General features: G+C 55.3%; 1 protein-coding gene across 2 annotated transcripts; it reads right to left on the bottom strand.

The window, feature by feature from the left end:
• Positions 1–7,996: 7,996 nt before the first annotated feature.
• Positions 7,997–25,475, bottom strand: ZBTB5 (zinc finger and BTB domain containing 5). Of its 2 annotated transcripts, none has more exons than XM_065046593.1 (2): positions 25,318–25,475; positions 7,997–12,067 (listed from the first exon to the last, which is right to left on the bottom strand). In XM_065046593.1, the coding sequence occupies exon 2, from the start codon at positions 12,061–12,063 to the stop codon at positions 10,039–10,041; it is 2,025 nt and encodes a 674-aa protein (XP_064902665.1). In that variant the 5' UTR covers positions 12,064–12,067; positions 25,318–25,475; the 3' UTR covers positions 7,997–10,038. The 2 variants fall into 2 exon arrangements, with proteins under 2 accessions (XP_064902665.1, XP_005505091.2); XM_005505034.3 differs by lacking the exon at positions 25,318–25,475 and adding an exon at positions 24,736–25,104.
• Between the last annotated feature and the right edge of the window lie 60 nt (positions 25,476–25,535).

Here is a 25,535-nt window from a genome sequence, read left to right as displayed (position 1 = left end):
ATGGCAGGGGACTGGGGGGCTGGGGAGGGCCCCCCAACCCAAACCCTCTGTGGTTCTGTGTCACAGTGGGCACTGGATGGTGTTTGGCCCCAGTTCAGAAGACACATGCAGTGTGGGGGCTGGTTTTGTGCTTTGCAACCCAGCGTGTTGCACCATAAGGAGCTGCCACTGCAGTGTCTGTCCTCGAATCCAGGCGCGGGGTGTCAGCGTGGGACCCCAGGACACGGGGGTTCTTGATTGGTGCGAGCCCATGGCTGCCGAGGGAGCTGCTGCCAGCCCACTGCCAACCGCGTGTCCATTGTTGAACTGGCACCCAGGCACAACATTTCAGTTCTTCAGGTGTCTAAAGAAAAGCAGAAAAAGGCTTGCATGGCTCCCCTGGCATCTCCAGCTCTGCCTTCTGTACCCGCACCTGGCTCTGAAGCGTGTGAGCGCCAAGGGCCACCGGAGCGGCTGCCAGGGCTCCGGCTGCCGGAGAGCTCGGGTGAGCACGTTCCGGGGACTCCGGGGGCTCCATGTCTGCCGCGGCGACTGTTCCACTTGTGTGCACGGGGTGGAACCGCCTCTCCCTGCCCGCGCTCCCCAGCAAGCGGCTGCTCCGCTGGGGACACAGCGGGTGGCTCCTGGGCCGCTGCTCCGCACCGCCAGCCATGTCCCACGGCAGGACAGCGTGCCCGAGCGCACCGCGCCTTACCGAAACAGAGGAGCGGCTGCGGTGTTGCAGGTAGGAGCCATTTAACACGTTTAAAGGTTGTCAGAAATCCCACTTGGAACACGTGTGTGTTGTGTGTGACCCCAGGCACCTTGGGAGGGGTTGGGGAGGACACCTGCAGGTTTTCGGGGGATGCCCACCTGCCCTCTGCAGCAGGATATGCCCGGTGAGCGCGTACATCGCAGCACCGTCGTGCTCCCGAGGGTGGGGGCAGCTCGCTCCTCAATTTATTCAGGGCGGATTTGGCTGTGAGCTTGCGAAGTTTCCTTCCCAAGAGCAAGGAGTGAGTGGAACCCTGTCCCAGCACTACCCGCTTCCTTGGGCACTTGCTCAGAAGGGGAGGTCCCCTCGGACCCCCACAGCAGTCCAGTCCTTCCCGGACCACTGCGAGCAAGCCCAGCTCAGGGGGCGGCTCTTCCCCTGCTGGGACTGAGCCCTTTGGCGTCCTGGGGAGCCCTGTCTGGTTGGAGCCACCAGTGCTCCCCGTGGTCTAGTCCAGCAATTCCCATCCTGTGCAGCCAGCGCCTGGGGAGCCGTTCTGAAAAGGTCACCAGACAGAAATACCCAGCTGGGATCTTCATAATGAAAGACAAAGATGTGATGAACAGGCTGCCCGGGGCAGTGGTGGAGTCGCCATCCCTGGAGGGGTTCAAAAGTGTTTAGACAAGGTCCTCAGGTCCATGGTTTAGTGCTGGAGTTAGGCTAGGTTATGGTTGGACTTGATGATCCTCCAACTGAAATGGTTCTATGATTCTGTGCTTCGATGTATAGGGTTGTTGCATTTTGAAATCATCAGCCAAGTGTGTTAAACACGTTAGTCACATTACTTCACTGGAGTTCTACCAGAGATGTGTCCTGGGCCCAGTCCTGCAGCGACAGCCACAGCTGGACACATCTGTGGGTTTGTGTTCTCCGTGTACGAACACATTTATGAAGCCAGTTCAGTTTCACTTCCTTTCATGCTCTGCCTCTGCAGGGCAGTGGGGAGGCCTTGGTGAGCACAGGCTGTGGGGCTGGTGGGGGCCGGGATGGGGGTCCGGTGGCCCAGCCCTGCCCGGCGGTGGCCAGGCTGCTCGGGACACGGGCCAGCCCGGCCATGTCCCCATCCGTGCATCCTGCTGGCGCCGGTGGAGCTGTCACAGACCTGCCGGTCACGGCAACGCGGTGTCCCTGCCGCATGGCGTGGAAACGGCGCTCAGCCCCGTTCTGCAGGATGAGCGCCCCGGGTCCCCCAGCCCGTCAGGCTCCAGCTCTCGGCGAGCGCTGCCCGCGCCCGTGGACTTTGCGGTGAGAAAAACATCAACGCGAAGCCTCAGCTGCTGGACGGATGGAAACCGGAGCTTCTCTGAGACAGGGGTGCAGGGGAGCGGGAGAGGAGGCGTCTCGGTGCAGCTCGGGAGCTGGTCGTGGCTCCCCCGCGCTGCCCGCAGCCCCTCGGCAGCCCCGGGGGGGTCTCGATGCCAGGGCCGAGGGGAGGAAGAGCCTTGTGCCTTGTCCCGTGGGGTGCCCACAGTCTGGCCCCCCCGACGTGGCTTCCAGCGTCACCGCTCCCCACACAGCGAGACGGGCCGGGCGAGTGAGGGCGGCGGGAACAGTGCTGCAGCCAGACGGACGGATGGATGGACGGAGAACAGCCGCTGGAGGGAAGCCCAGGACAGTCACCCGAAATGTGCCTGAACTGCGCAATTCACCGTCCGTTGCTGTGCAGCACAGGGAGGTTTCTGGCCAGGGTGAAGGAGAACGCACGAGTCCGACCCTCCGGGAGCAGCACAGTCCCGCTTTCTGCACCGTCGTCCGGTGCAGGAGGGGGCAGGGAGCTGCACGGCAACGCGAACGCCCGCCGAGCGGCGATGCGCGCGGCAGCCGGCGCGTCCCCAGCCGGGGGGGACCGAGCTCAGACACAGGAGATGCTGCTGGGAATCCAGTGTGCTCCGTCCTTCTCTTTCTGACCATGGCAAGGGCTCCTCGTGATGAATTCTCGGCTTGAATCTCTCTTGATGTTAAATGAACCATGCACTCTCATAGCAATAATAGCTATTGGAAGATGTTCATTAATTAGTTATTGATGCTGGCTAGTTAAAGGAAGACCTTTGCTTCGTGCTTCAAAGAGTGTCTCACATGTTTATCAATATGTTTTCACTCAAAGGCTTGCTGATCACTGCATGCCTGCCCACCAGAAGCAGAAAGTGTCGGGGAAGTTTCTGATGAGGCCCGTGCTGACCAGGGAAGGTTTACGGCTGTGGTGGCACATGGGGAGTGGGCTCCCAATCTCAACTGCCTGGGAAGTTTCCAACTGACGTAGCAGAAATCAGAGGATTGACTTTGTTGTGAACACCGGCTGTATCACACGGCGCACGCCTGGGAAGTTGTTTTGCTGGTCTGTATTTTTGAGACCTGTTGGTTATCACAGCACCCCAGGCTGTTAGTGAGCCCTGTGTGTCCCCAGCCCCCCCTGCTCACGCAGGGTCACAGGCAGATCACACAGGATCCCAGGGGTTGCAATGGCTCACAGAAGGAGACTCCACACCCGCTCTGGGCAGCCTGGGCCAGGCTCTGGCACCTCCCAGCAAACAAGTGTCTGCTCATGTTCACATGGAGCCTCCTGTGTTTCAGTCTGTGCCCGGTGCCCCTCACCCTGGCCTTGGGCACCACTGAACAGAGTCTGCTCCATCCTGACACCACCCTGCCGTACTGATCATCGATCACATCCCTCTCAGCTTCTCTTCTCCGCTCAGCAGCCCCAGCTCTCTCAGTGTCTCCTCAGCACAAAGATGCTCCAGAGCCCTCAGCATCTCCGTGTCCCTCCCTGGACTCTCTGCAGTGGTTCCTTGTCCCTCTTGACCTGGGGAGCCCAGCACTGGCCCCAGTTCTGAGATGGGGCCTCCCCAGGCAGAGCAGAGGGGGAGGAACAACCTCCCTGACCTGCTGCCCACACTCTTCCTCACACACCCCAGGGCCCGTTGGCCTCTTGGCCACAGGGCACGTTGGTGACTCACGCTCACCCTGTTGTCCCCAGAACTCCCAGGTCCTTCTCTGCAGAGCTGCTTCCAGCAGGTCACCCCAACCTGTGCTGGTGCCGGGGGTTGTTCCTCCCCACGTGCAGGACCCCACACTGGCCCTTGCTGAACCCATCAGGTTCTCCTCTGCCCAACCCTGCAGCCAAATCTTCTGACAGTAAAGATTCTGATATTGGCAAAGCTACTCCAATGCTGAAGGATATTTGAGAGGTTATTGTGATGTCTAATGATGTAAGAAATAGTTAAGAATAAATGAACGGGTATCTGATCACTTGTATGGGATTCCTTGAGTATATTAAGAAATAGCCACAAGCCTGTAAATGAGGCTGCCGGAGTCACCGAAGGACATTTCAGGTGCTGCATCTTGGAATTTCTTCGAGTACCTTCTGCCGCTGTCCATCATTTTTCTCGGCCAGGCACAGAATCGTCAGCGTGCCATTACTGAGAAGATTTGGGTTTCTAAAAATACTCAAGGAACTATAAATGATAACATGTTAACCTTGTCTCTCTGCCCCCGCTTAAAGGAACACGCGGATCTCAGGAGGTGTGAGCGCGGCCGGTCAGACTCCTAACGGGGTCCCTTGCTCGGTGAGTCCTGGACACGCTCTGCGCCAGCAGCCACGAGCCCAGACCCTGTGTCCCAGCAGCAGAACAGGCGGTGCGGTGACAGGCAGCACGGTGACCGGTGGCGCAGTCACCGCAGCACGGTGACTGGCAGCGTGGTGACCAGCGGTGAGGTGACCGGCAGCGCTGTGGCTGGCAGTGTGGAAACCAGCGGCACGGTGACAGGCAGTGTGGTGACCGGCAGTGTGGTGACCGGCAGTGCGGTGACAGGCGGCACAGTGACCAGCAGCGCTGTGACCAGCAGTGCGGTGACAGGCGGCACAGTGACCGGCAGTGTGGTGACCGGCAGTGCGGTGACAGGTGGCACAGTGACCGGCAGTGCTGTGACTGGCGGTGCAGTGACAGGCGGCACAGTGACCGGCAGTGCGGTGACAGGTGGCACAGTGACCGGCAGTGCTGTGACTGGCGGTGCAGTGACAGGCGGCACAGTGACCGGCAGCGCTGTGACTGGCGGTGCGGTGACAGGCGGCACAGTGACCAGCAGCGCTGTGACCGGCGGTGCGGTGACAGGCGGCACAGTGACCGGCAGCGCTGTGACCGGCGGTGCGGTGACAGGCGGCACAGTGACCGGCAGCGCTGTCCCGGGCAGGGAGCGGGGCCACAGACATCACAGCAGCGTTCCCATGAGGAATTCAGGAAGCAACAATGACAAGGGGCTGTGGATTTTACAGATGTCATGTGGATATTAAAATAATTTCAGTAAATGATAATAACTTGTTATGAAGAGCGTGTTCTACCAGGAGCAAAACTGTTCATGAGTGAGGTACAGGGTTTTATGATTTGCTTCTGCTAAGAACAAGCATTTCTCCGCAGGCTGGCACATGGAGCAATAACCACTTTGCCGGTGCCTTTTGGGCGCCGGTGGCGGTTTGCGGGACGGTGCCGGTGCCGGTGCACATGGAGGCTCCGCGCACCCGCACCGCGGGGACGGGGCGCGTGTCACAGCGCACAACGGGAGCGGCACAGCCGTCCCGCAGAGCGGGGCTGGCGGCTGCGGGACCAGCGCCCATCGCGCCCCTTGCACAAGGGCCAGCCCCACCACGGAACACCAGCGGTGAGCCTGGCTAAACTGCCCAGAAGTGAGAGTGTTCGCTGGTGCGGTTCGGCAGACGGAGATCCTACCGATGTCTGAACCATCGCCAGGGACAGACCAGCAGGGGTTCCTGTTGCGGTCGGCAGCGTTTCACAGGCTGGATCACGAGCAGGGGGTGCTCGTGGGCTGACCCGGGGGTGACCGTCCCTTGCTGGGCGTCCCGGCCGGTGACCCGCGCGGTGTCCGCAGAGGACAGAGCACGCAGCCCACCCTCTCCACCAGTTTTCCAAGGGAAACTTTGCCACAATCTTTCCAAAACTGTTTTCTCTGGCAGAAACAGATGGTCTGTAGAAGTAATTCTGTAGCGTAAGTGACACAAGGCCCATCCAAGCAGGGTCTCCTCGGACACACGGACGCAGTGCGGACGTGCAGCTCTGCCCGCTGACAGCGCACGTCAGTTCAGTCGTTCCTTTTTATAGGAAGCTCCAGACTGCATTTATTTTCATGTTATTAAGAAAAACTAAAAGAGCACAACATAGCATTTAAATTGGAGACTGCTCCTTTTGTGCCTTTAAAAAATCTGTTTAACTACCCCGATGTCTACTCAGGACATGAATTATGCTGTCACGTCATGCAATTTAGTCTCATCAGCACTAACACATTTTATCAGACAAGCCGCCAAACCAGCCTGCTGGCTGCCTCGCACCGCAGCCCTGGAAGGTCACTGATGGGCACTCAGGTGTTGTAGCCAATGATGGTGCCATTACCCAGCCGGTTATCCTCGCTCGCTCGCCAGCACAAGCACACGCGCAGCACAAAATGAGGAAACATCAGCCATGTCCATGCACAAGTGGGGATGCTCCCGGAACCCTGAGGCTCCCCAGCCCTTGTCTGTGTAGGCAATGCAGACAACACGTCCCTTCGCACGGGGGCTGCAGGAGCAGGATCCTGCACCGGCCCGGCAGCGCAGGGCACCGCGACATCTCCAGCGCCACCTCCAGAGGTGGTGACACAGCCCAGCGGGCAGGCGGTGGCTCCACAGGCCACCAAACCACCCAAACCCGACCAGCACCACTGCGGGAACGTGTGGCTGCGTCCCGCGGGGACAGCGCCACTCCCGGAGCCATGGCGGGACAGCGCCGTCCTGCCAGAGCCCGCGCTGCTCAACACGGACCTGCCGCGCTGGGGGGCCTGTCCTCCCGCCGCCCACGGGAGTCGGCCCGAAGAGCAGTGTTTGCCTCAACATCGCCATCAGGGACCTGGAGAACAGGTGTCCCGATAGAACTGTACAGGGACTCGGAGAGAAGCCTGAGAGGCCCGTTGTATGGGACTCCGTACCCAGGGCTGCAGGTACGGCAGCCCTGTCCGGGAGGTGGACCTCACGGACCTCACCTGCTGCTCGGCCAGACTCGCCCCAGCTCCCTGTTGCTGAGGCCGATGAAGAGGAGCGCGCGCAGAGGTTCACAGAGGGTGTTGGGGTCACCCAGAGGACACAGAGACCCCCGACCGCAGAAGCATAAAAGATGGTTCCCGACTGAACATCGTAGAGATCTCCCACCAGAGGACCGACAGGACGCTGTTTGGGACCTGGGACCGCAGGGACACCTTTGGACCCGTGGTGGTAGAGGAATCCTCTTTCCCCTTTTTTTCTTTCCATTTTCTCCTGTTTCTCTATCGCGTGCTGCTTTATGGGCAAAAATAATAACATAACACTGTTTGATTGAATTATGATCCCTTGGCATTTTGGTTGCCTTAATTTTGTGCTTCGAGATCAAGGCAAACGAACCATCACGGGTCCATCACTGAATGGACGGCGACCCCGCCGGCAAAGCCCCTGAGGCTGGGGGGTACGCGGGCGGCACGGGGCGATGGCCTCCGGGACAGAACACCCACAGGGATCACGTAACACACGGAGCCCAACCAACTAATGCACAAGCATTGTTCAGTCAATCCATCATACACTGTTGGCAAAGACACCGGGATAGCATAAACCATTAAATCGAGCCAGACACGGCAGCACAGACACGCAGGGTTTATTTCTAGAAGTTTCATAATACCAACATCTCCACGAGACCTCGTCACAGCGCTTGCAACGCCCGGCCCTGGAGCGCAGCCAGGGCGCTGAGCCCTCGGACACCGTCACCGGGCCGGGACGCCCGCGCGTCGCCGCGGGGGACACGGGCAGAGGCGCCCCAGGTATTGCTTCACACTGCAAGGCTGGGGCGGCAGCGAGGGACGCGGGCTCCTCGGACACCAACAGGTAACGGAACTCAAAGCTGACAGTGCCAGAAACACTGCAAGTGGCACTCTTTCTTAAAGAAAGAAGAAATAAGTCCTCCTGCACAAGGTCTGGTATTTCACAATGACGTGAAAATGTTTATAAAAAGTACAGTTAAAATACGGTTACCTGCTCATATTAGCTCTCAATTACTCCAGTGTTCTCACACAGAGGCTTTATTCCTAATGCATCATATGCATTCAAGGAATTCAAATGTGCAATAGGAAACAAATAGAATATGTAAAAAAACCCCTATTTTAAAACCAAAACATTAGAAACGCAAGGAAGATGAAACAGTCAGAATGTTACTAATAAGGCAACACAAGAAAATATCAAAGTACAAAATACTGCATTTTATTGATGTTTCAGTGAGATTGTTTAGTGTAGCTCAATGCTGTTAGTCCCGATATCAAAATTATTACCAAACAAAACGTGGCATATCCTAACGCTTTACAAAAATGCAGCACATTTCCTTAATGCTTATAAAATCAAGAGCCAGAATACAACCATTAAATAAATTCTATAGCAAAACCTCAGCACTTGAAAGGAATCGATCCAACCGTTCGCGACGTTTCCGTGTTCCTGATCCCCTTGGACACTCAAGGTGCCATCAACACGTTGACAGACATTTGGCATTTTCGATGTGGAGCAGCGTAATTAGAGATGAAGACACGATTCTTCATTAGTGGACGACTGTTTCACGTGAAGCCGCGTACAGAAAGGTTTCCGTGTTTCCTTCAGTGTGACAGTGACTGCTGGGTTCCTGTGCTTCGACTCTTTCAATAGTTCCTCCTGCTACGTGGATCGGGATTTTCCGTTTATCCGAACAGAAGATGCTCAACTATCAGGCAGCACAAACTCCACAGAACTGCCAAATATCATCGCACAGGATACACGTGCTACACAGAACAGAATACGGAGGGGAAGGCTTGCCAAGTTTGTTTTTACGTGAGCAGAAGGCTGTTGCTGTGTGACTCGGACGGGGGAAGCGCGACGGCAGCACCTGCAGCACAAGCGCTCCGGGACTGCTCAGAAGCGCGGTGTGCCGAGCGCCGGCCGTGAGCCCGGCTGCACCCTTCACAACGAGGCTGCAGACGGTGCTACTTACAACGGCATCAAAGAGGAGGAAATTAAAACAAGATGTACACGATCCGCTTGGAGAATAACGATCACTGAACTTCTGCTTCACTAAGGGTACGGTGCTATTTTTTTTCAAATTAAATTTATGCTAGGTTTTCTAAATTTATGTGGAAAAGTGTATTTATGACACTACTTTAAGTGGAAGGACTGGATGGGACGACTACATCTCACAGAGAGACATAAATAAATATGGCAAATGAGGATGACTGCGGACTGGTTCGATCTGAGGAACAACCCGCGGCTGCGAAGGAAAGCGAGTGCGAGCACAGAGGAGGAAATTAAAGCCCGAGGATAAGAGTGTCAGAAAAGGACAATACGCGTATGCAACAATGGGAATCAGATTGACTATCAGCGTCTGGAAACAGCGAGATATACAGTAAAAAAGCCATCACAAACTATCTCTCTCCTTCAAAATAACAAAGCAGACAAAGACAAGCTCTTTTCAGACTTCGGTGTATATGGAATTTTAACACAGGAGATGCAAACTGGTTAAAATACTGCTAAGAATAGCACGAACAAGAAACAGTACTTCACTTATCACTTAATACAAGTTTCTACAGAAAAAAATCCAACATCCAGATCTTGCTGTATTCAAAGTATATATACATCTGGCAGTCCAAAAGTTACTTGTCTTGGATTTAAGCACCTTCATTACACAGTGTCCTTTACTACAAAACAGCCAAACATACATTCATAACCCTAGAACTATTTTTAATATTAGCATATTTTAGAGCATTATGTCAGACAGGTGCAAACAAAGTTGTTTTTTAAAGATATGCAGTCTGCGTTAGTCACAGTAAACAGCTCTTGCACTACTGTCCACACATAATGCAGCTACTGGTTTTACAGGCCATTTATTTAAATGCTTTCACTTTTACAAAATACTTCAGAAAAAAAACAAAAAAGAGGAAATTTGCACTTCAGCTTCTGATTCTCAAAACGTGCTACTTTGTGAGATAACTACCCCTGTGCCCTGCGAAGGAGCCGCCGGCGCCGGGACTGCATGCCGCCCGGCCCGAGCTCCGCGCCGGCAGCTGCGCCAGCCTCACAACAGCCCTGCGAGGTAGTACAGAAATATCCCCAATCGACAGAAACCAGACTTGTGCGCTGCGGCACCATCACACCCGAGAGTTCGCGGCCCGGCGGGAAGCGCGGACGCAGCGGCCAGTGGCGGACGCAGCGCCCGCGCCCCGCGGTGCCTCGGGAGCGGACGCCGTGCCGCGGGCGCCGCGGCTCACAGCAGCGCGCTGGGCAGGTTGCTGCTCTGCCACCGCAGGCAGGTGGTCTTGGAGTGCTTGTAGAGGTGGCTGGACTGGCTGAACCGCTTGCCGCACTTGAGGCAGGCGTAAGGCTTTTCTCCGGTGTGCACGCGGATGTGCTTCTTGCAGTCCGTCAGGGTCAGGAACGTCTTGCAGCAGATCTTGCACGCGTACTTGCGCGCGCCTTCCACGACCAAGACGTTGTGCTCCGATAAGGCCTTCTTGCACTTGGAGAGGACATCGGCGGACGCCCTGGTCAGCTGCGGCGGGCCGGGCTGCGACGGGTGCCCGCTTTCGAAAGACGCGGTGCCGTTCATGATGAGCTGGGAGCTGGAGGAGCTCTCCTGCAGCTGGGAGCTCCTGACCGAGGTCACCACCGGCATTTTGGGGGCGATGCGGCGGTACCCAGGAAAGCTGCTGGCTCCGCCTCTGACTGAGCCCATCATTGCCCGTGACAGGGAGTGCAAGCCCAAGCCCGACCGTGGAAAATCCATGCCAAACTGTTCCACAGCCCGGTACCCAGAAGTCTGTACGCAGGGGAGACCCATCACATCCTGCATTGGCCTAACAAAGTGAGAGTCTGCAGGCTCACTAAACGGGTTCTCGACATGAGAGACGGTGGCAGACGAATGGCCACCAGCAGGCCCCGACTCCGGACTCATCAGGTAAGAGGCGTCGCTGTCCATTCTGCAGTCACTGGTGGTATTGGGAATGTTGTCATCGCTGTTCTGACCAGCACCAAAGCCACCACCTCTGCTTTTATTCAGAAAATTTGAGATACTGAACGTAGACTTGTGTTCCAGGTTATTTGACACCTCCACAATATGGATGTCTCCCACCCTGTCGGTACTGGACTGTGGGTCAGAAAAGCTGCGATCACTGCTCTCGGGACTCAGTTCTATCTTCTCCGCGCTCACTACTCCTCCTTCCACTTCAACAGACTCGCTGCCCTCTGCTTGGGAAGTGACATCGCTCACCTCGTCCTGAGGCTCGGGCGAGCTCAGCGGCTCGGACTTCACCACCACCCGCATGTGCTCCTTCTCGTTCAGGCCGACCTCTGGATTCTCGCAGGGGAAGCTGTTCTTCTCAGAAGCAGGCTCCTGGTCAAAGCTGGTTTCCACCTGCGTTGCCTGGGACGCCATGGACATCTGTGAAATGTTTCCTGCGCTGTTGTCAGACTGGCTGGGCACTTGAGCATCTTCCTGAGCACCGAAAGACTGATCAAACATAATAGTATTGTCCTCCGGGTTGTCAGCAACCGCATCAGCCTTAGAGCTGTCCACAATCTTCAGCGAGTCTGGGGAGAAGAAATCTTCCCGTGAATGAACCACTGCCTGCCCGCTCTCCGCAGCCACGTCGGACACAGACTCGTCCATGGCAGGCCTGATGCGCTGCCGGCCCCGATCCTCGGAAGACTGTTTGCGCTTGTGGAGACGACGGATGGGGAAAGCAGCGCGCTGCTCCATGCTGCTCCTCATCGAGGAGCTCAGGGCGGTCGGCTGTTCCTCGGTGCTCTGCGTGGAATTTAAGGCAGAGCTCACGATGCTCAGCCCGAGCTGCTGGAGCATGAACGACCTCTGCATGCGCGCGTTTTGCTCCTGAACTCTGTCGCTCGGTGGAGACATGGGCAGCGTCCTGGTGGTAAGGTAGTGTTTGCACGCCTTAACGACGGAGTTCAAATGCAAGTGGGAAGCAGCCAGCAGGACATCCATGACGTTGCTCTCCCCGAGCATCAGTGTGGAAGTATACATCATGTCTATCAGAGCGGCGAACGCTTCCGCTGTCACCACCTCGCTGTCCAGCTGAATCATGTTCATAGTCTGATCTCCTTCTGCTACGGTGAACAGCGCTCGGAAATGTGTGCTACACGCTGCCAAGACAGAGCGGTGGGCCTTGAAATGCCTGTTTCCCACCACGATGACGCAGTCGCAAAGCTGGCCATGAAGCCTCTGGTAGTTGAGCTGCTGAAAGATTTGCTCAAAGTGTCCTGGAAAATCCATGATCCTATAAAACAAAACAGAAGAAACTAATATTAAGAATCGCTATTCAGACCACAGCGAAACTGGGTTTAAAACGGAAAAATAGCCAAAACACAGATGACCAAAAACTGGTCTGAATTCACCACGGGCTCACGGGCAGGATCAAAGCCGGCGGAGCAGGACAAGGAAGGGAGCACAGGTTCTGGACGGGGCTGGTCCAGTGTGACACGCACCTCAGCGCCAGACGTGCCACAGGCAGCTCTGCGGGGGCCAGCAACGCAGGCCAGCTCCCCTGCCCCGGCTCCTGTGCAAACTAAAACACCTAATCCTGGTATCGCTTTGTTTGTTTGTGCGTTTTGTTTCGTTAAATCTGATTGTGAATCATCTACTGCAACATTTGATAAACCGCTCCCACTGAAAAGTCTGAACTATAGTTCTCATCTCATTTAATCAAGTTTCACCTTCTGCAAAGTTTCTCAGCTATCGTGCAGAACTGTCATGCGAGTATCTGCGTTCACACAGAAACACAGAAAAGAGTTAATGGAAAGGAAGGGAGACGCTTCTGCATGGGAACAAGCAGTCGGCTCTACCTCGAAGCGCCACCTCTAGCCATCGGAAGTGCAATACAATTTTCTTATTCACTATAAATTATCGGCTGGGATGCACTGAGCATCCTCTGTTTCTCCCACAAAACAAATAAAACGGTAGTAAGAAAGAAAAGTTTGTGAACATTAAAAGCAGTCTCCACACTTGCTATTCCTTACAAACCTTTTTGGTCCATGACGAAGTTATGGGAAGCTCAACAAGACAACCAGACAAACTCAGGGTGCTTTTCTTAAATTCCCATTAGCAGAACACAAGTTGAATCTTTGTAGAGTCACCTTAAGACTACACAGGTGACTTTTGGTGATATCTGTATGTTTTCTTATGACAAATCAACAAAGTCTGAGATTTGTGGAACAGAAAGGTGTGTGTATGAGGCAGACACACACATTTTTGAGTTCAAACATATTTTCCAATAGAATACCATGCTATCATGTGATGCAAAAAGACAGTAAACCCGCTAAATAGGTCACACGGACAGAATTATGCTTTTGAAGAGGGATCAAACATGAGTCTGACAATGCAGAGATTCCATCCGCGTGCTGCGTTCGCGTACGTGCGCAGTGACGTGCTGTACGAGCTCACTGCCCGCACACGAGGTCTGACCAGCGAAGCGTCCGCGTCTCAGGCTCCGGGCGGGCGCTGCCCCACGCGCCGCGCAGAGGCTGCGGCTGCCAACAAGCACAGCTGCTGGTGTGCACGGCTAATTGCTCTGGAATCCTGTTCACCTGGGTGGACACAGATCAGCTGTTTACGTGGGAGGATCGGCAGAAAAAGTCAAGCCTCAGAAATGCAAAGAGCATCTCTCAGGCTCGCGGGCATGGAGGGACAGCGGCACACGGCCACGGCGGCACACGGCCACGGGGGGACAGCAGCACGCAGCCATGGGGGGACAGTGGCACGTGGCCACAAAGGGACAGCGGGACACGGCCATGGAGGGACAGCAGCAGCGGCCACAGAGGGACAGCGGCACGTGGCTGCAAAGGGACAGCGGTACATGGCCACAGAGGGACAGCAGCACGTGGCCATGGAGGGACAGTGGCACACGGCCATGGAGGGACAGCGGCATGAGGCCACGGGGGGACAGCAGCACGTGGCCACGCGGGCTACATGGCAGCTTGGGGCTCTGCACCCCGCTTCTGCACCTCCTTTGCTGCTCAGCAACTGGCAGAGGTCACAGAGACAAGCAGTACATGGACGGTCACTGGTGGATTTACACACGTGTACGTAAGCTGGCAGCTGCAGAATTAGAAGCATCCACGGGCAGCAACTCAGCTCGAAGCAGAAAAGTACATCTGCAACGCTCCCCAGCCCTGGTTATCACCATCAACACGCCCAGGGAACGTGGAAGCATTCCTGACCATCTTTCATAAAGGATGTGCTTGTTTTGAATGCGTTCGGGAGCGATTCTGCAAGCAGCCTGAGATCAGGCTTGTTGTTGTGAAATGAAGATAACAGGCGCTCCGTGTGCCCCCGTCCCCGCACAACACCCCGCTTGGTCACGTTCCGCTCACCACAGCGACCCCAGCGCGGCTCCCGGACGCGCCGGCGCGGCGCGGCAGAGCCGGCACGGGCAACGCGCGCTGGGGCTCCGCAGGGAGCAGAGCCGGGCCCCGCTGCTCTGTCAGGCCCACGGCCACAAACCTCGCTGGACTTAAAACAGCGGTCTCAAAGTCAAAAACGTGTCAGTGTCACCAACGGATATTGAAGAGATGGGCAGAGGAGCGACTGTGCTTGGGAACACTCATCGTCACTAAATAATGCGGTTTTGTGTTGTCAGGCACAGGAGACGGCAGACAGCTCACGGGCAGGACAGCCTTAGAGGCAGATACTCTGTTTTTAGCCGTTCCCGACGCCGCAAGGGACACTACTGCGTCAGAACAGCCAGCATTTTCTGATTCCCAGGACTATGAAGTGCCTTAGGGGCACGTGGACAAAGGGCCACGCTCAAGTTTGCCACTTTTGCTGCACTTAGACTAACGTCGGGCTGCATAAAATCAAAGGAATCAGTAGTAGGTGAAGGGATCTGAATTAACTGCAGAAGAGGTGGCAAACTAATATAAAACCACAAAGACGACGTGCACTTTGCAATCTCTGCTGCAGACGAAGGCTCCAGCCGGTCACCGGACAGGGAACCTCGCTCCTCTCCAGAGCGGACAGGCGTGCCAAGAGCCGGCTTTACCCACACTCCGGAAGGTCAAAAATCCCACTGGCGGAAATGTGCTGCCCCAACTGTAACTGGTTCCTGTGTATTCCAAAAAGAAGAAAGAAATAAATTACACTTTATGCCTTCCAGTAACGGTGAGGGTCCAGCGTATCGCTGCACCAAAAACCCCCTGACGGGGCAGCACTGAGGCTATGATGCCTGAATGCCTGAAACAATCACTGTAATGAGATTTAATTCAGAACTATGTCAGTCTCCTTTATCTCTACAAATGAAGTTGTGTAATAAAACGGAAGAATTTGGCTTTGGTGCTTTTTAAAAATTAGAAATAGGAACACATACAATAGGTGATTTTATTACCTTTCCCTACTGATGCGTAATGAGAATAACAACAAGATGATATTTTCAAACAAAAAGATGTTAAATAAGACAAACTTTGGAACTGCACAGTTTTTAGTTCTACACATTTTCTCCGAGAGGAGTGTAGCACAAGGGAAAGCGAGGAAATGCTTCTTGGCTGATGCAGGAAGCGGGAGGGATGAAAATCAGACCCTGACACGCGCTGGCTCGGGGCGGCAGGACAGGAGGACGCAGCCCGTGACAAGGCCGCGTGGGCGGCGCGGGGAGCAGTGGCAGCAGCACGGGGAGCAGGAGCACGGGGAGCGGTGGCAGCAGCATGGGGGGCGGGAGCACGGGCAGCACGGGGAGCGGTGTCAGGAGCATGGGGCGCGGTGGCAGCAGCATGGGGTGCGGTGGCAGGAGAACGGGGCGCGGGAGCACAGGCAGCATGGGGAGCGGTGTCAGGAGCATGGGGAGCGGTGTCAGGAGCATGGGGCGTGGGAGCACGGGCAGCATGGGGAGCGGTGTCAGGAGAATGAGGCGCGGGAGCACGGGCAGCGCGGGGAGCGGTGGCAGCAGCATGGGGAGCGGTGGCAGCAGCATGGGGCGCGGGAGCACGGGCAGCGCGGGGAGCGGTGGCAGCAGCATGGGGCGCGGGAGCACGGGCAGCGCGGGGAGCGGTGGTGCAGGGGGCGTGCGGAGCGGCGGCGGAAGTGCGGGGGGCGGCGGCAGGAGAGGCCGGCGGCTCCGAGCACCCCGCGCTGTCTGCCTGCGCTGCGCACACCTGGACAGACTGACGTCCTCCTTCGCTCCGGTGCACAGGGTGCGGGGGACACAGCCTGTGCAGGGAGAGCTGCCCCAGCCGCGCTTCCCTGGGAGGCTGAGGGGACTGACAACAATTCCGCATTTGTCTGCTTTTGCTCACCTACGAGATGGGACAGGTGTTACACCGGAGATAACGCTCTGTCCTTGACTTCATGGGACTAAAACACAGGATCCAGGGGGAATTTGGAGGAGGTGGCGGGGGGAAACAGTTGCCAGAGCAACAAAGAAACTCTCGCTGCATTTAGAGAACCGTCACTACAGCATCACCGTGCTCTTGCGGGGCCTGCGGGTTGGTCTTTGCACTCCGCTCCTAGTCACGAGGGACCGCCGCACGGAACCATTTCACGCCATGGGGCTATTCGCACAGCCGATCCCACGGTGCGCAGCCCCGCACAAACACCCCGGGGACGCCGGCGCCCAGCGCTGCGGAGAGGGACGGGACGCCCCGTCCCCGCGGCAGAACGGCAGGACAGCGCGGTGCCAGCTGCGGCCACCTCCGAAGTGCGGCTGTGCCGAACAACGCCACAGCTGCCACGGGCACCCAGCAGCTCCCAGCCGCCGCTCTGCTTCGGGCCACTCCAAGAAACGCGCTGCAGAGACATACAACACCCAGGAGCTCATGCACGGCCCTTATCAAGCTAGAAGACAACGTAGTGACACGCTCGAACCAATGTTCAGGGAAGACTGGAGGTGGAAAACACCAAACCCCATGAGAACAGGGCGTCACATCAGGAAGAAGTCTGAGCTGGACTCCAGAAAGGAAGGCGGGTTGCAGGGATGGTCCAACATATTTCTGCCCAGGCAGCAACATGTACTTGAACCAGGCAAGAGTCGTTTTGACCAATTATTCGGGATTTCAGGATTCAGAGAGCCCTTGCTCACAGTCCCCAGAAGTGACTGCATGCTTGGTGCACCCAAAACAAGACAAACCCCAGTTCTGCTCCAAACAACCTTAACTTGGCTTGGTATTTTTTATTACACCATAGAGGCTGAAGTCCTCAAACTAGAATCAACAAATACAAACATCACAGCGAAGCTGAGATCTTGTAAAGGGCCAGCTGAAAATTATAAAACTAGACTGGAGCCTTATATGCTGCATACTGTCCACACACCACATCTGGTGAGATATCAGCTACTGCACGTTACTATATATGTCCAATACATCTAATTAAATATCTAGATACATGTATGAGCCACGTATTTTTGGATACACACAGTCAGTCTGTCTTCCCCTCCTGTTTCAGCAATACCTTGCCCTTCAGCAACAGCTTGTTGTCATCACCGCTTAACGAATCCTGTCTGCGATTGCTAAGCTAAGATATGTAAGTCATTTCAGTTTTAGGTCGGTCTGCTCATATCACGAAGACCAGAGTGACTTGTAAAACTCCTGCCACAACTACAGACAGCACTGACCTTGCAGCTTCAGACGTTTTGAAGCCGCACAATCAGTGCAGTCTCACTTTAACACATCTCAGGACTGTTGGATCAAGTGTCCTCTGGCTGAACGTTGCTCATTATACGCTAAAAGGATTACGTAATGCAATATGCAAATGTGTAACCAAGTGGCTCTCCAGGGATAAGGGATAAGACTTCGTGTATAACGGCTGTTACTCTTCTTGCTGTTGTGCTGGATTTATTCCAGCAGCCAGACTTGTGCAACTCTGCTAACATTTGGGGCTTTTTTGCACCCCGGGTGGGAGAACCGTGCTCTTGGGACAACAAGCTGATCACAGAGACTCCGCTGGGTGGTTCATCCGCTCAGTCAGACCCAGGCTGTGGGACCCACGGGGGGAATTGGTGAAATCTGTAGATCCATTGAAGAGAAGAAATCAACAGAGAGCTATTAAATATTGAGATGCCATCTCTACCTGGGGAAGGCACTAAACTGCAAGTCACTTGAGACATAGTTTTATATATACTTACATCTCTGGCTTGCAATTTTACAGCTTGCTCTGATATTTCTGGAAGAGTTTTAGGAGAGAACTATGATTTTTTTTTTTTAATGTAAGATTGATTTGGTAAATATTAATATGGAAGCATTTTCTCCCTAACATTTTGATTATACACTTACAAAGAAAAATAATCTTTGACTAAAAAGTGTGCTCACAAGCTATTTAAATACCTAATTTGCTTCTTCACTGCTAGAGGAAAGCCGATCTGAGCAGATCCAGCAGCACCAGAGGCGAGGCTCCTGCGGGGCTGATCTCTGGCCACCGGACGCTCACACCCCAGCGCCTTCTCCAGCCAGGGACACAGGGACCCTGCGGGCAGCCCCCACGGCCGCTCACGCCCAGCACGGAGCAACCCCGGACAGAGCCAGGAAGGAGTTCAATAAGGAGCAGGACAGACGGCGCCGACCTGGCGCAGGGCATGGCCGGGCGAGCACACTGACTGTGACCAGCACTTTTCCCGCTCCATTTCCACGGATTTTGCTCCACAAGTCCCCTCGCCTCCTGCTTTGCCCCTAAACACCCGGTAATAAGTCCTGCGGGATCGCAGACTGTTTTTCCCTGCAGCCTGTGTTTGGCAGCAGTGGGCAACAGCCCCGTCGTCTGCCGGAGCGCGACCCGCCGTGCTGGGCCACGCCGGGACACGGCAGGCGCTGCGCTGGGACTGCGCTGCCACGGCTGGGACACGGTGCCTCGTCCTCGGGGCCCCCGATCTGGGCCCCCAGCCGTGCCCCTGTGCTCCTGCAGAGGTGGTCTGGGGGCTGGCCTGCGGGGCCTGTCTGGGGTCCCCTCCCGCCATCGCCCCCCGGGAGCTGAGCAGAGCAGCTGCACCATGGTCTATCGTGGGTGACGCTGCCCCAGCGGGTGGGCTGGACCAGCTGATCTGCAGAGCTCCCTTCCACCCCAGCCGGCCCGGGACTCCCTGCCAAACGCCCATGGTGGCACGTGGTAAAATATTCCTCATATATGCTGATGAAGATAAGGCTTACACTTCTTAAACTAAGACCTCCATATTAAGACAGCAAGAGAACTAAAAATACCTAATTGGGAAGATGATGTGCAAGTGTTTTGAAATTCTAGGAAAACAGACCTACACTTGACAATTACACAGACTGTTCATTAATTTCCCGTTAGTTATTAACCTTAGGAGTGTCTCTGTCAACTCCAACCAAACTTAACAAAGAGATTAGATACGCACTCCTTGTTGAAGCTGGTGTGTGGTTACAGAAAAAGCCAAGTTTGTAAGGGCTACTTCTCACAGGGTCGTCATTAATTCCCTTATTTCCTTAAACAATAGAAAACACCCCAAACCAGCCACTGTCCAGTTCGCACACACGGCTCTGAACGAGGCACTCGTGCTGCCGCCTGCCCAGCCAGGGACTGGGGACACGAGGGACACCTGGTCACACAGCCACACAGCAGGAGAATGGATACCACTGATTTTTCCACAGGAATGCAGCTTTTATTAGCACATATTTCTATTATACTACTGGTAATGGCTGGAGAGCTGGGTGGGGAATAACCTAATGAAATAGAACAAGGGCAAGTGTAGAGTCTTGCATCTGGGCAGGAACAACCCCAGGTTCCAGTGTACGTTGGGGAATGACCTGTTAGAGAGCAGTGTAGGGGAAAGGGACCTGGGGGTCCTGGGGACAGCAGGGTGACCATGAGCCAGCACTGGGCCCTTGTGGCCAGGAAGCCAATGGTACCTGGGGTGGGTTAGAAGGGGGTGGTCAGTAGGTCAGAGAGGTTCTCCTGCCCCTCTGCTCTGCCCTGGGGAGACCACACCTGGAATATTGTGTCCAGCTGTGGCCCCTCAGTTCCAGCAGGACAGGGAACTGCTGGAGAGAGTCCAGCGCAGCCACCAAGATGCTGAAGGGAGTGGAGCATCTCCCGTGTGAGGAAAGGCTGAGGGAGCTGGGGCTCTGGAGCTGGACAAGAGGAGACTGAGGGGGGACCTCATTAATGTTTATAAATATATAAAGGGTGAGTGCCATGAGGATGGAGCCAGGCTGTTCTCGGTGGCAAACAACAATAGGACAAGGGGTAATGGGATCAAGCTGGAACACAAGAGGTTCTGCTTAAATTTGAGAAGAAACTTGTTCCTGGTGAGGGTGGCAGAGCCTGGCCCAGGCTGCCCAGGGGGGTTGTGGAGTCTCCTTCTGTGCAGACATTCCAACCCGCCTGGACACCTTCCTGTGTAACCTCATCTGGGTGTTCCTGCTCCATGGGGGATTGCACTGGATGGGCTTCCCAGGGCCCTTCCAATCCCAAACATACTGTGATACTGTGATGCTGTGAAATTTCTTCATATGGTTTCTATTTCTTTAATTATTAGCACTGACAATACTACGCAGACTTACAGCCCCTTTTTCCATCAAATCCCTTTGCTCTAATACTTAAGCTGCAGCAAGAAGTGCCAAGGAAGGTGTTTAAGTACACTTGCACTAGAACTACTGCAGAATCAAACACTTTTCTCTTGCTTCTTTAAAGAAAAGGTTAATTCACTGTAAAATAGTGTGTAAAAATAATTACTACGAATAATGATATATCTAAAATTTAATTGTTATGTCCAGTACTAAAGCACACAAGTCAAACAAGCAAAAAATCAAACACGGCCTCAAGTCTCCCCTAAAGAAGCTTTTTAAAAGTTTGCAAAGTGATTGATTCTGTGTTACTAAAAACCACCAACAAAAGCTGCCCCAACTGTTCCAGTCCATAGAGCGGCATCAGAAGACATCTCACATACAAATACACTATTGAAGACTTCACACTAGGTACTTGTTTTTCCCTCGTTGGATAAACAAAAGACAATTTATTACTTGCACCTCAAACTCCATTCCAAACAACCTGTATTTAAAGGCATTTGGTGTTCTGGGAACCAAGCCCAAAGGAATCCCTGAACTATAACTTAACCTGAAGCGTGCCAACATGATATTAATAATTGTTTGCCTCTTAGCTTAAATCACAGTTTCCAAAACGTTACAATACCCTTCCCCCTGCGCTTGAAATAGCACATCTCATAGAAAGCTCCCCTGAGGCCTAAAATACAAACACAAATCTAGATGGAAGTCAGTGATACCGGTGTTATTTATGAAAACACTTGCTACTATCACTTACATTTTTTTTAACAAGCCATCAGGATGGTGGGAGGGCAGAGGCACGAAGAAACGGAAATCTTCACTTATGTGACACCTTCAGCAAGTTTTATCACTTTGAAATGGGGAGGGTATGCATTCTCTGCTCTGAGAGTGTTTTCAAACTGAACATATGGTGAAACTGTAGTCAGCAGTAGTTAAAATGATTTCTAGATCTGCCCCATAAAACTAAACCTGACTCCAGAGTCACATCGTTCTGGCGTCGGCCAGCCGGGAAAGGCGTCTTTGTGCGTGTCTGACACGTCCCTGCTCTGGTGACTGACAGCTGAGCCTACAGCATCTCATCTGAGGTGCTTCCTTACCCAGGCGTCATAGACAGTTCACCTCACACAGTTCATCTCCCCGTTGTCAGGGAGGATGAGCTACAACGTGTCTAAGAATCAGAAAGGATAAACTGCGCTGCAAAAGCCACTGTTGGTTGCATCAGCATCCAGAGAAAAGAGGTTCGCGTGCAGCCTCCTGTCTTCTCATCGCCCGAAGGTACTGCAGACAGATAGTCCAGCTCATTAGCAAACGACAGCGTGGCTCACCAGGTGCAAGCAGCGTCCTTGAGAGGAGCAACAACAAGCTTCCTAAAAAAGGCCAGATTTTTCTTAGACACTTTCAGCTCCCGCAGAAACGGCCGCCACGGCCGCCACGAGAGACAGCGGGACGCACGGCCGCCACGAGCGACAGCGGGACGCACGGCCGCCACGAGCGACAGCGGGACGCACGGCCGCCACGAGCGACAGCGGGACGCACGGCCGCCACGAGTGACAGCGGGACGCACGGCCGCCACGAGCGACAGCGGGACGCACGGCCACCACGAGCGACAGCGGGACGCACGGCCGCCCACGCGCTCCTCAGCTCCTCCCAGCCCTGGGACGTGTCTCGTGGTCTCCGAACCCGCAGCACAGCGTGACAGCGCAGAGGAAGACACGCAGGGGAGACCGAAACGTGACACTCCGATCCTGATCCGCTGGCTCTGTTTGGCACCTGAGGGGTTGTTTCTTTGTCGTAATTCCATGATTCAACGCACCCGCACGGCTGTATATTCTGAACACACTGAACGCCGTTTCCTGACGATTCCTGGCCACCCACCATTCCAACGTTCATCATCTGGCTTCGAGGCCGGTACCACAGCTTCCACAGGCACCAGTCCCTCTCTCAAAAAAGCTGACGTAGACTTTTTTAGTCAACTTACAAAAGCAGCGTTTTACAGGTATGAATAAGAAACAGGAAAAGATCACAGATTCTGTTCTTGAGCATACTGTATCTAGATAAACGACTGTATCTAGATAAAAGAAAATTTCTGTTCCCAAGAGCACAAGGTGGTTTTAGGCACTTAGCAGTGAAACACCTGAAGAAAGCTGTTTGGGCAGTGTCACCATTTATTTACACAGGGAAAAGCGCAGAACACTGCTACACAAACTGGCAATACAGCCATCTAAGGGCACGAGAAGACAAACTGCCACCACCGAGGCCAGATCTGAACTCGCAGTCACGCTATCAGCCCAGAAACCTCCGCGGACGTTCTGGTGCCGCGGCAGCTGCCGCCATCCTCCCGGGAACGCCCAGCGCCGCGAGGGGGACCCGGCGCCAGCTGCTCCCGCCGGGCGGCACCGCAGCTCGTGAGCCGAACCGCAGAGCCCGCACTGAACCAAACGCCCGCAGGACCCAAGAGAAGGGCAGCCACGGATGGCTCGGCGCCAGCACGTCTGCTTGCTCAATACGGCCATCGCTTTTAGACGTAGCTCTTCAATTTCACGCTTTGCCAGAAACTCAAGAATTTTAAACAGCCCTACCCAACCAGCTTCCTCGGTAATTCCTGTATTTCTAATCTAACTCAAAGTAGGGCTAACTGCGTAAGGAATAAATCTACTTTGGCCAGGAAATGGTTGAAACTGAAGTAACAAATATTAGTTAGCCGCCACCACAGTGGATTCATTAGTAATACACATTTTCAGCCTAAGCAAATAACTACATCCATACAACTGATTCAACAGATGACTACTGTGTTTCAAATGAGAACTGTTAAATTATTTGCTTCCTATCTTCCTAAACTCGTTTTAAGAACTCATCTTCTAATATTATCATTCTACCCTCAAACGGGAAAAACCCTACCCAGAGGCACTGCACAGCTCTGTCTGTTTTGGCATCGTGGTGGGCTGATCAGACCACGCAGCCACTCTCTCACTCCCGCTCCTCAGCAAGATGGGGGAGAAAGTAAGACAAAAAGCTTGTGGGTTGAGAAAGGACAAGGAGGTAATTCACCAACCACCATCTGAAACACTTGACCTAGGGAAGATTAATTTAACTTACTGCAAATAAACAACAGAGGGAGGGAGGGAGGGAGACCACCATGCCTCTATCATTCTTCCTTCTGCCCAGGCTCATCTTCACCAACTCTTCCATCTTCATCCCCGCAGCAGCGCAGGGGGACAGGTGACGGGTTGTGGTCAGTTCATAACGCTCCGTCTCTGTCAGCCCATCTTCCTTGCTCTCTTTCCGGCTCCAGCACGGGGACCCTCCCACGGGAGACAGTCTTGCACAAACCTCTCCAACGCGGGTCCTTCCCAGGCTGCAGCTCTTCAAGATCTGCCCTCCGTGGGCTCCTCTCTCCACGGGACCGCAGTCCTGACAGGAGGCTGCATCTCCCCCCAGGGCACATCCGCCTGCTCCACCACCGACCTCCACGGCTGCATGGACAGTCGAACTCACCACGGGCTGCAGGGGAACCTCCGCTCTGGTGTCTGCAGCACCTGCTGTCCCTCCTTCCTCACTGACACCGGTGTCTGCTGGGCTGCGTCTCTCACATATTCTCGCTCCTCGCTCCCAGCTGCTGTTCCACTGCAGTTTTTCCCCTCTTAAATCTGCTACTGCAGAGGCACTCCCATCGCCACTGACGGGCTGAGCCTGGGCCAGCAGAAGGTCAGCCCTGGGGCTCACGGGAATGGTCTCTGGCTGATACGGGGCAGGTTCTGCCGTCTCCTCACAGAAGCCACCCTTGCAGCCCCTCCACTGCCAACACCTTGCAGAAACCCAATACAACCATCTACTAATGAAGTGTTAAACAGAAAACGTCACCTTAATTGCGGTTTAAGAGTCACACTAGAGGGTAATAATGTACATGATTTGAATGTATTATGCTAAGTAATCAAACTCCTTCTGAATAAAGGTGGAGGAAGAAATCAGGCAACTTTTGTCTGTTCAAAGACAGTAAGTTCCTTCTCTGCTTTCACACAGACTCCACTGCAGCTCCAGCTCCACAACACACGGCTCTACAGCAGTGTGACTCAGTCACCAGCTCAGCCACGGCAGAGTTTGCCTTGGTTAGCACGACCAGGAGGAAAAGCAGCGAGTGAGGTCAGCGCCAGAGACAACGCACACACTGCGGAGAAGCGCCCGGCGTGCGCGCGCCTTTGGTGCACCAACGGCACACGTAAAGCCTCCCTCCCCGCCCGCGTGCCGTCCTCCACACGGTAACTACCGTTCGATAACTACAGCAAGGACAAGAACGTAACTTACAACATACAGACGCGTTTCTTTGACAATATCAGAACGTTAACTGAGACGTAAGAGAGGCGGCTGCTCCTGCACTCACTCCCAAATGCTCTGAAAGGCGCTGTACTGAAGAACCCAGCTGCATCTCTGTTTTCTTTCCTATTCACGTTACCTGGAACATCCAGGTCGCACGTCTCACCCAAGGCAGCATCCACGTCCCATCCTTCCGCCTCCCGATGAGTAGTTAAAAATACGTCTGACACGAAGCCGAGCGCGCACCGCAAAAGGCGCTCCCCAGGCTCCTCCGCTCACATCGCAGCTTTGTTGTGTCCACCCGGGCAGGGCCGAGCGCGTCGCTCCGGACCGCGGAGGGCAGCGCTGGGCCGCGGCCGGGCCCCCGGGCACCCCGGAGCGGCGGGACCGCCGGGGAGGGCTCTTCTGCAGCCCGCACAGCCGCGCGCTCCCCGCCGCTGCCCCGCAGCACCGCCCGCCGGGCCCCGCGCCCCCGGCACCGCCGACCCGGCCCCCGCGCCCCCAGCCCCGCCACCCAGGCCCCTGCGCCCCCGGGCCGGCCCCTCGCCCCCGGCACCGCCGCCCCGCGGGGCCCCGCCGGCCCTGGGGCTGCCGTGGCGGCGGGGGCGGGGCCGGGGCCGCCCGGAGCAGACGCGCTCCCTCCCGCCCGCCCGTCCGCGCACGTCACCGCCGCCCAGCGCGTGCGGCACCGCGCCGCCCGCGGGCCCGCCGCCCCGCTCACCTGCCGTGCCCGCCCCCGGCGCCTCGGCTCGTCGGGCGGGAAGGGAAGGGAAGGGCCGGGCGCGCCCGTCCGCCCCGTCCCCGCGGCCCCGTCCCCGCCGCAGCTCCGCCCCCGGGCCCTGCGCTGCGGCCGCGACGGCGGGCGGAAGTGACGCCATCACGCAGCGGGACGAGAGCGGCCCGCCCACCCTACACCAACCAATCAGCAATCCTAGTACT

This window comes from Columba livia, chromosome Z (genome assembly GCF_036013475.1).
Source record: "Columba livia isolate bColLiv1 breed racing homer chromosome Z, bColLiv1.pat.W.v2, whole genome shotgun sequence".
Taxonomy (NCBI): Eukaryota; Metazoa; Chordata; class Aves; order Columbiformes; family Columbidae; genus Columba; species Columba livia.
The sequence above is the reverse complement of the archived record's forward strand: the minus strand, read 5'-3'. Positions and strand labels throughout refer to the sequence as shown.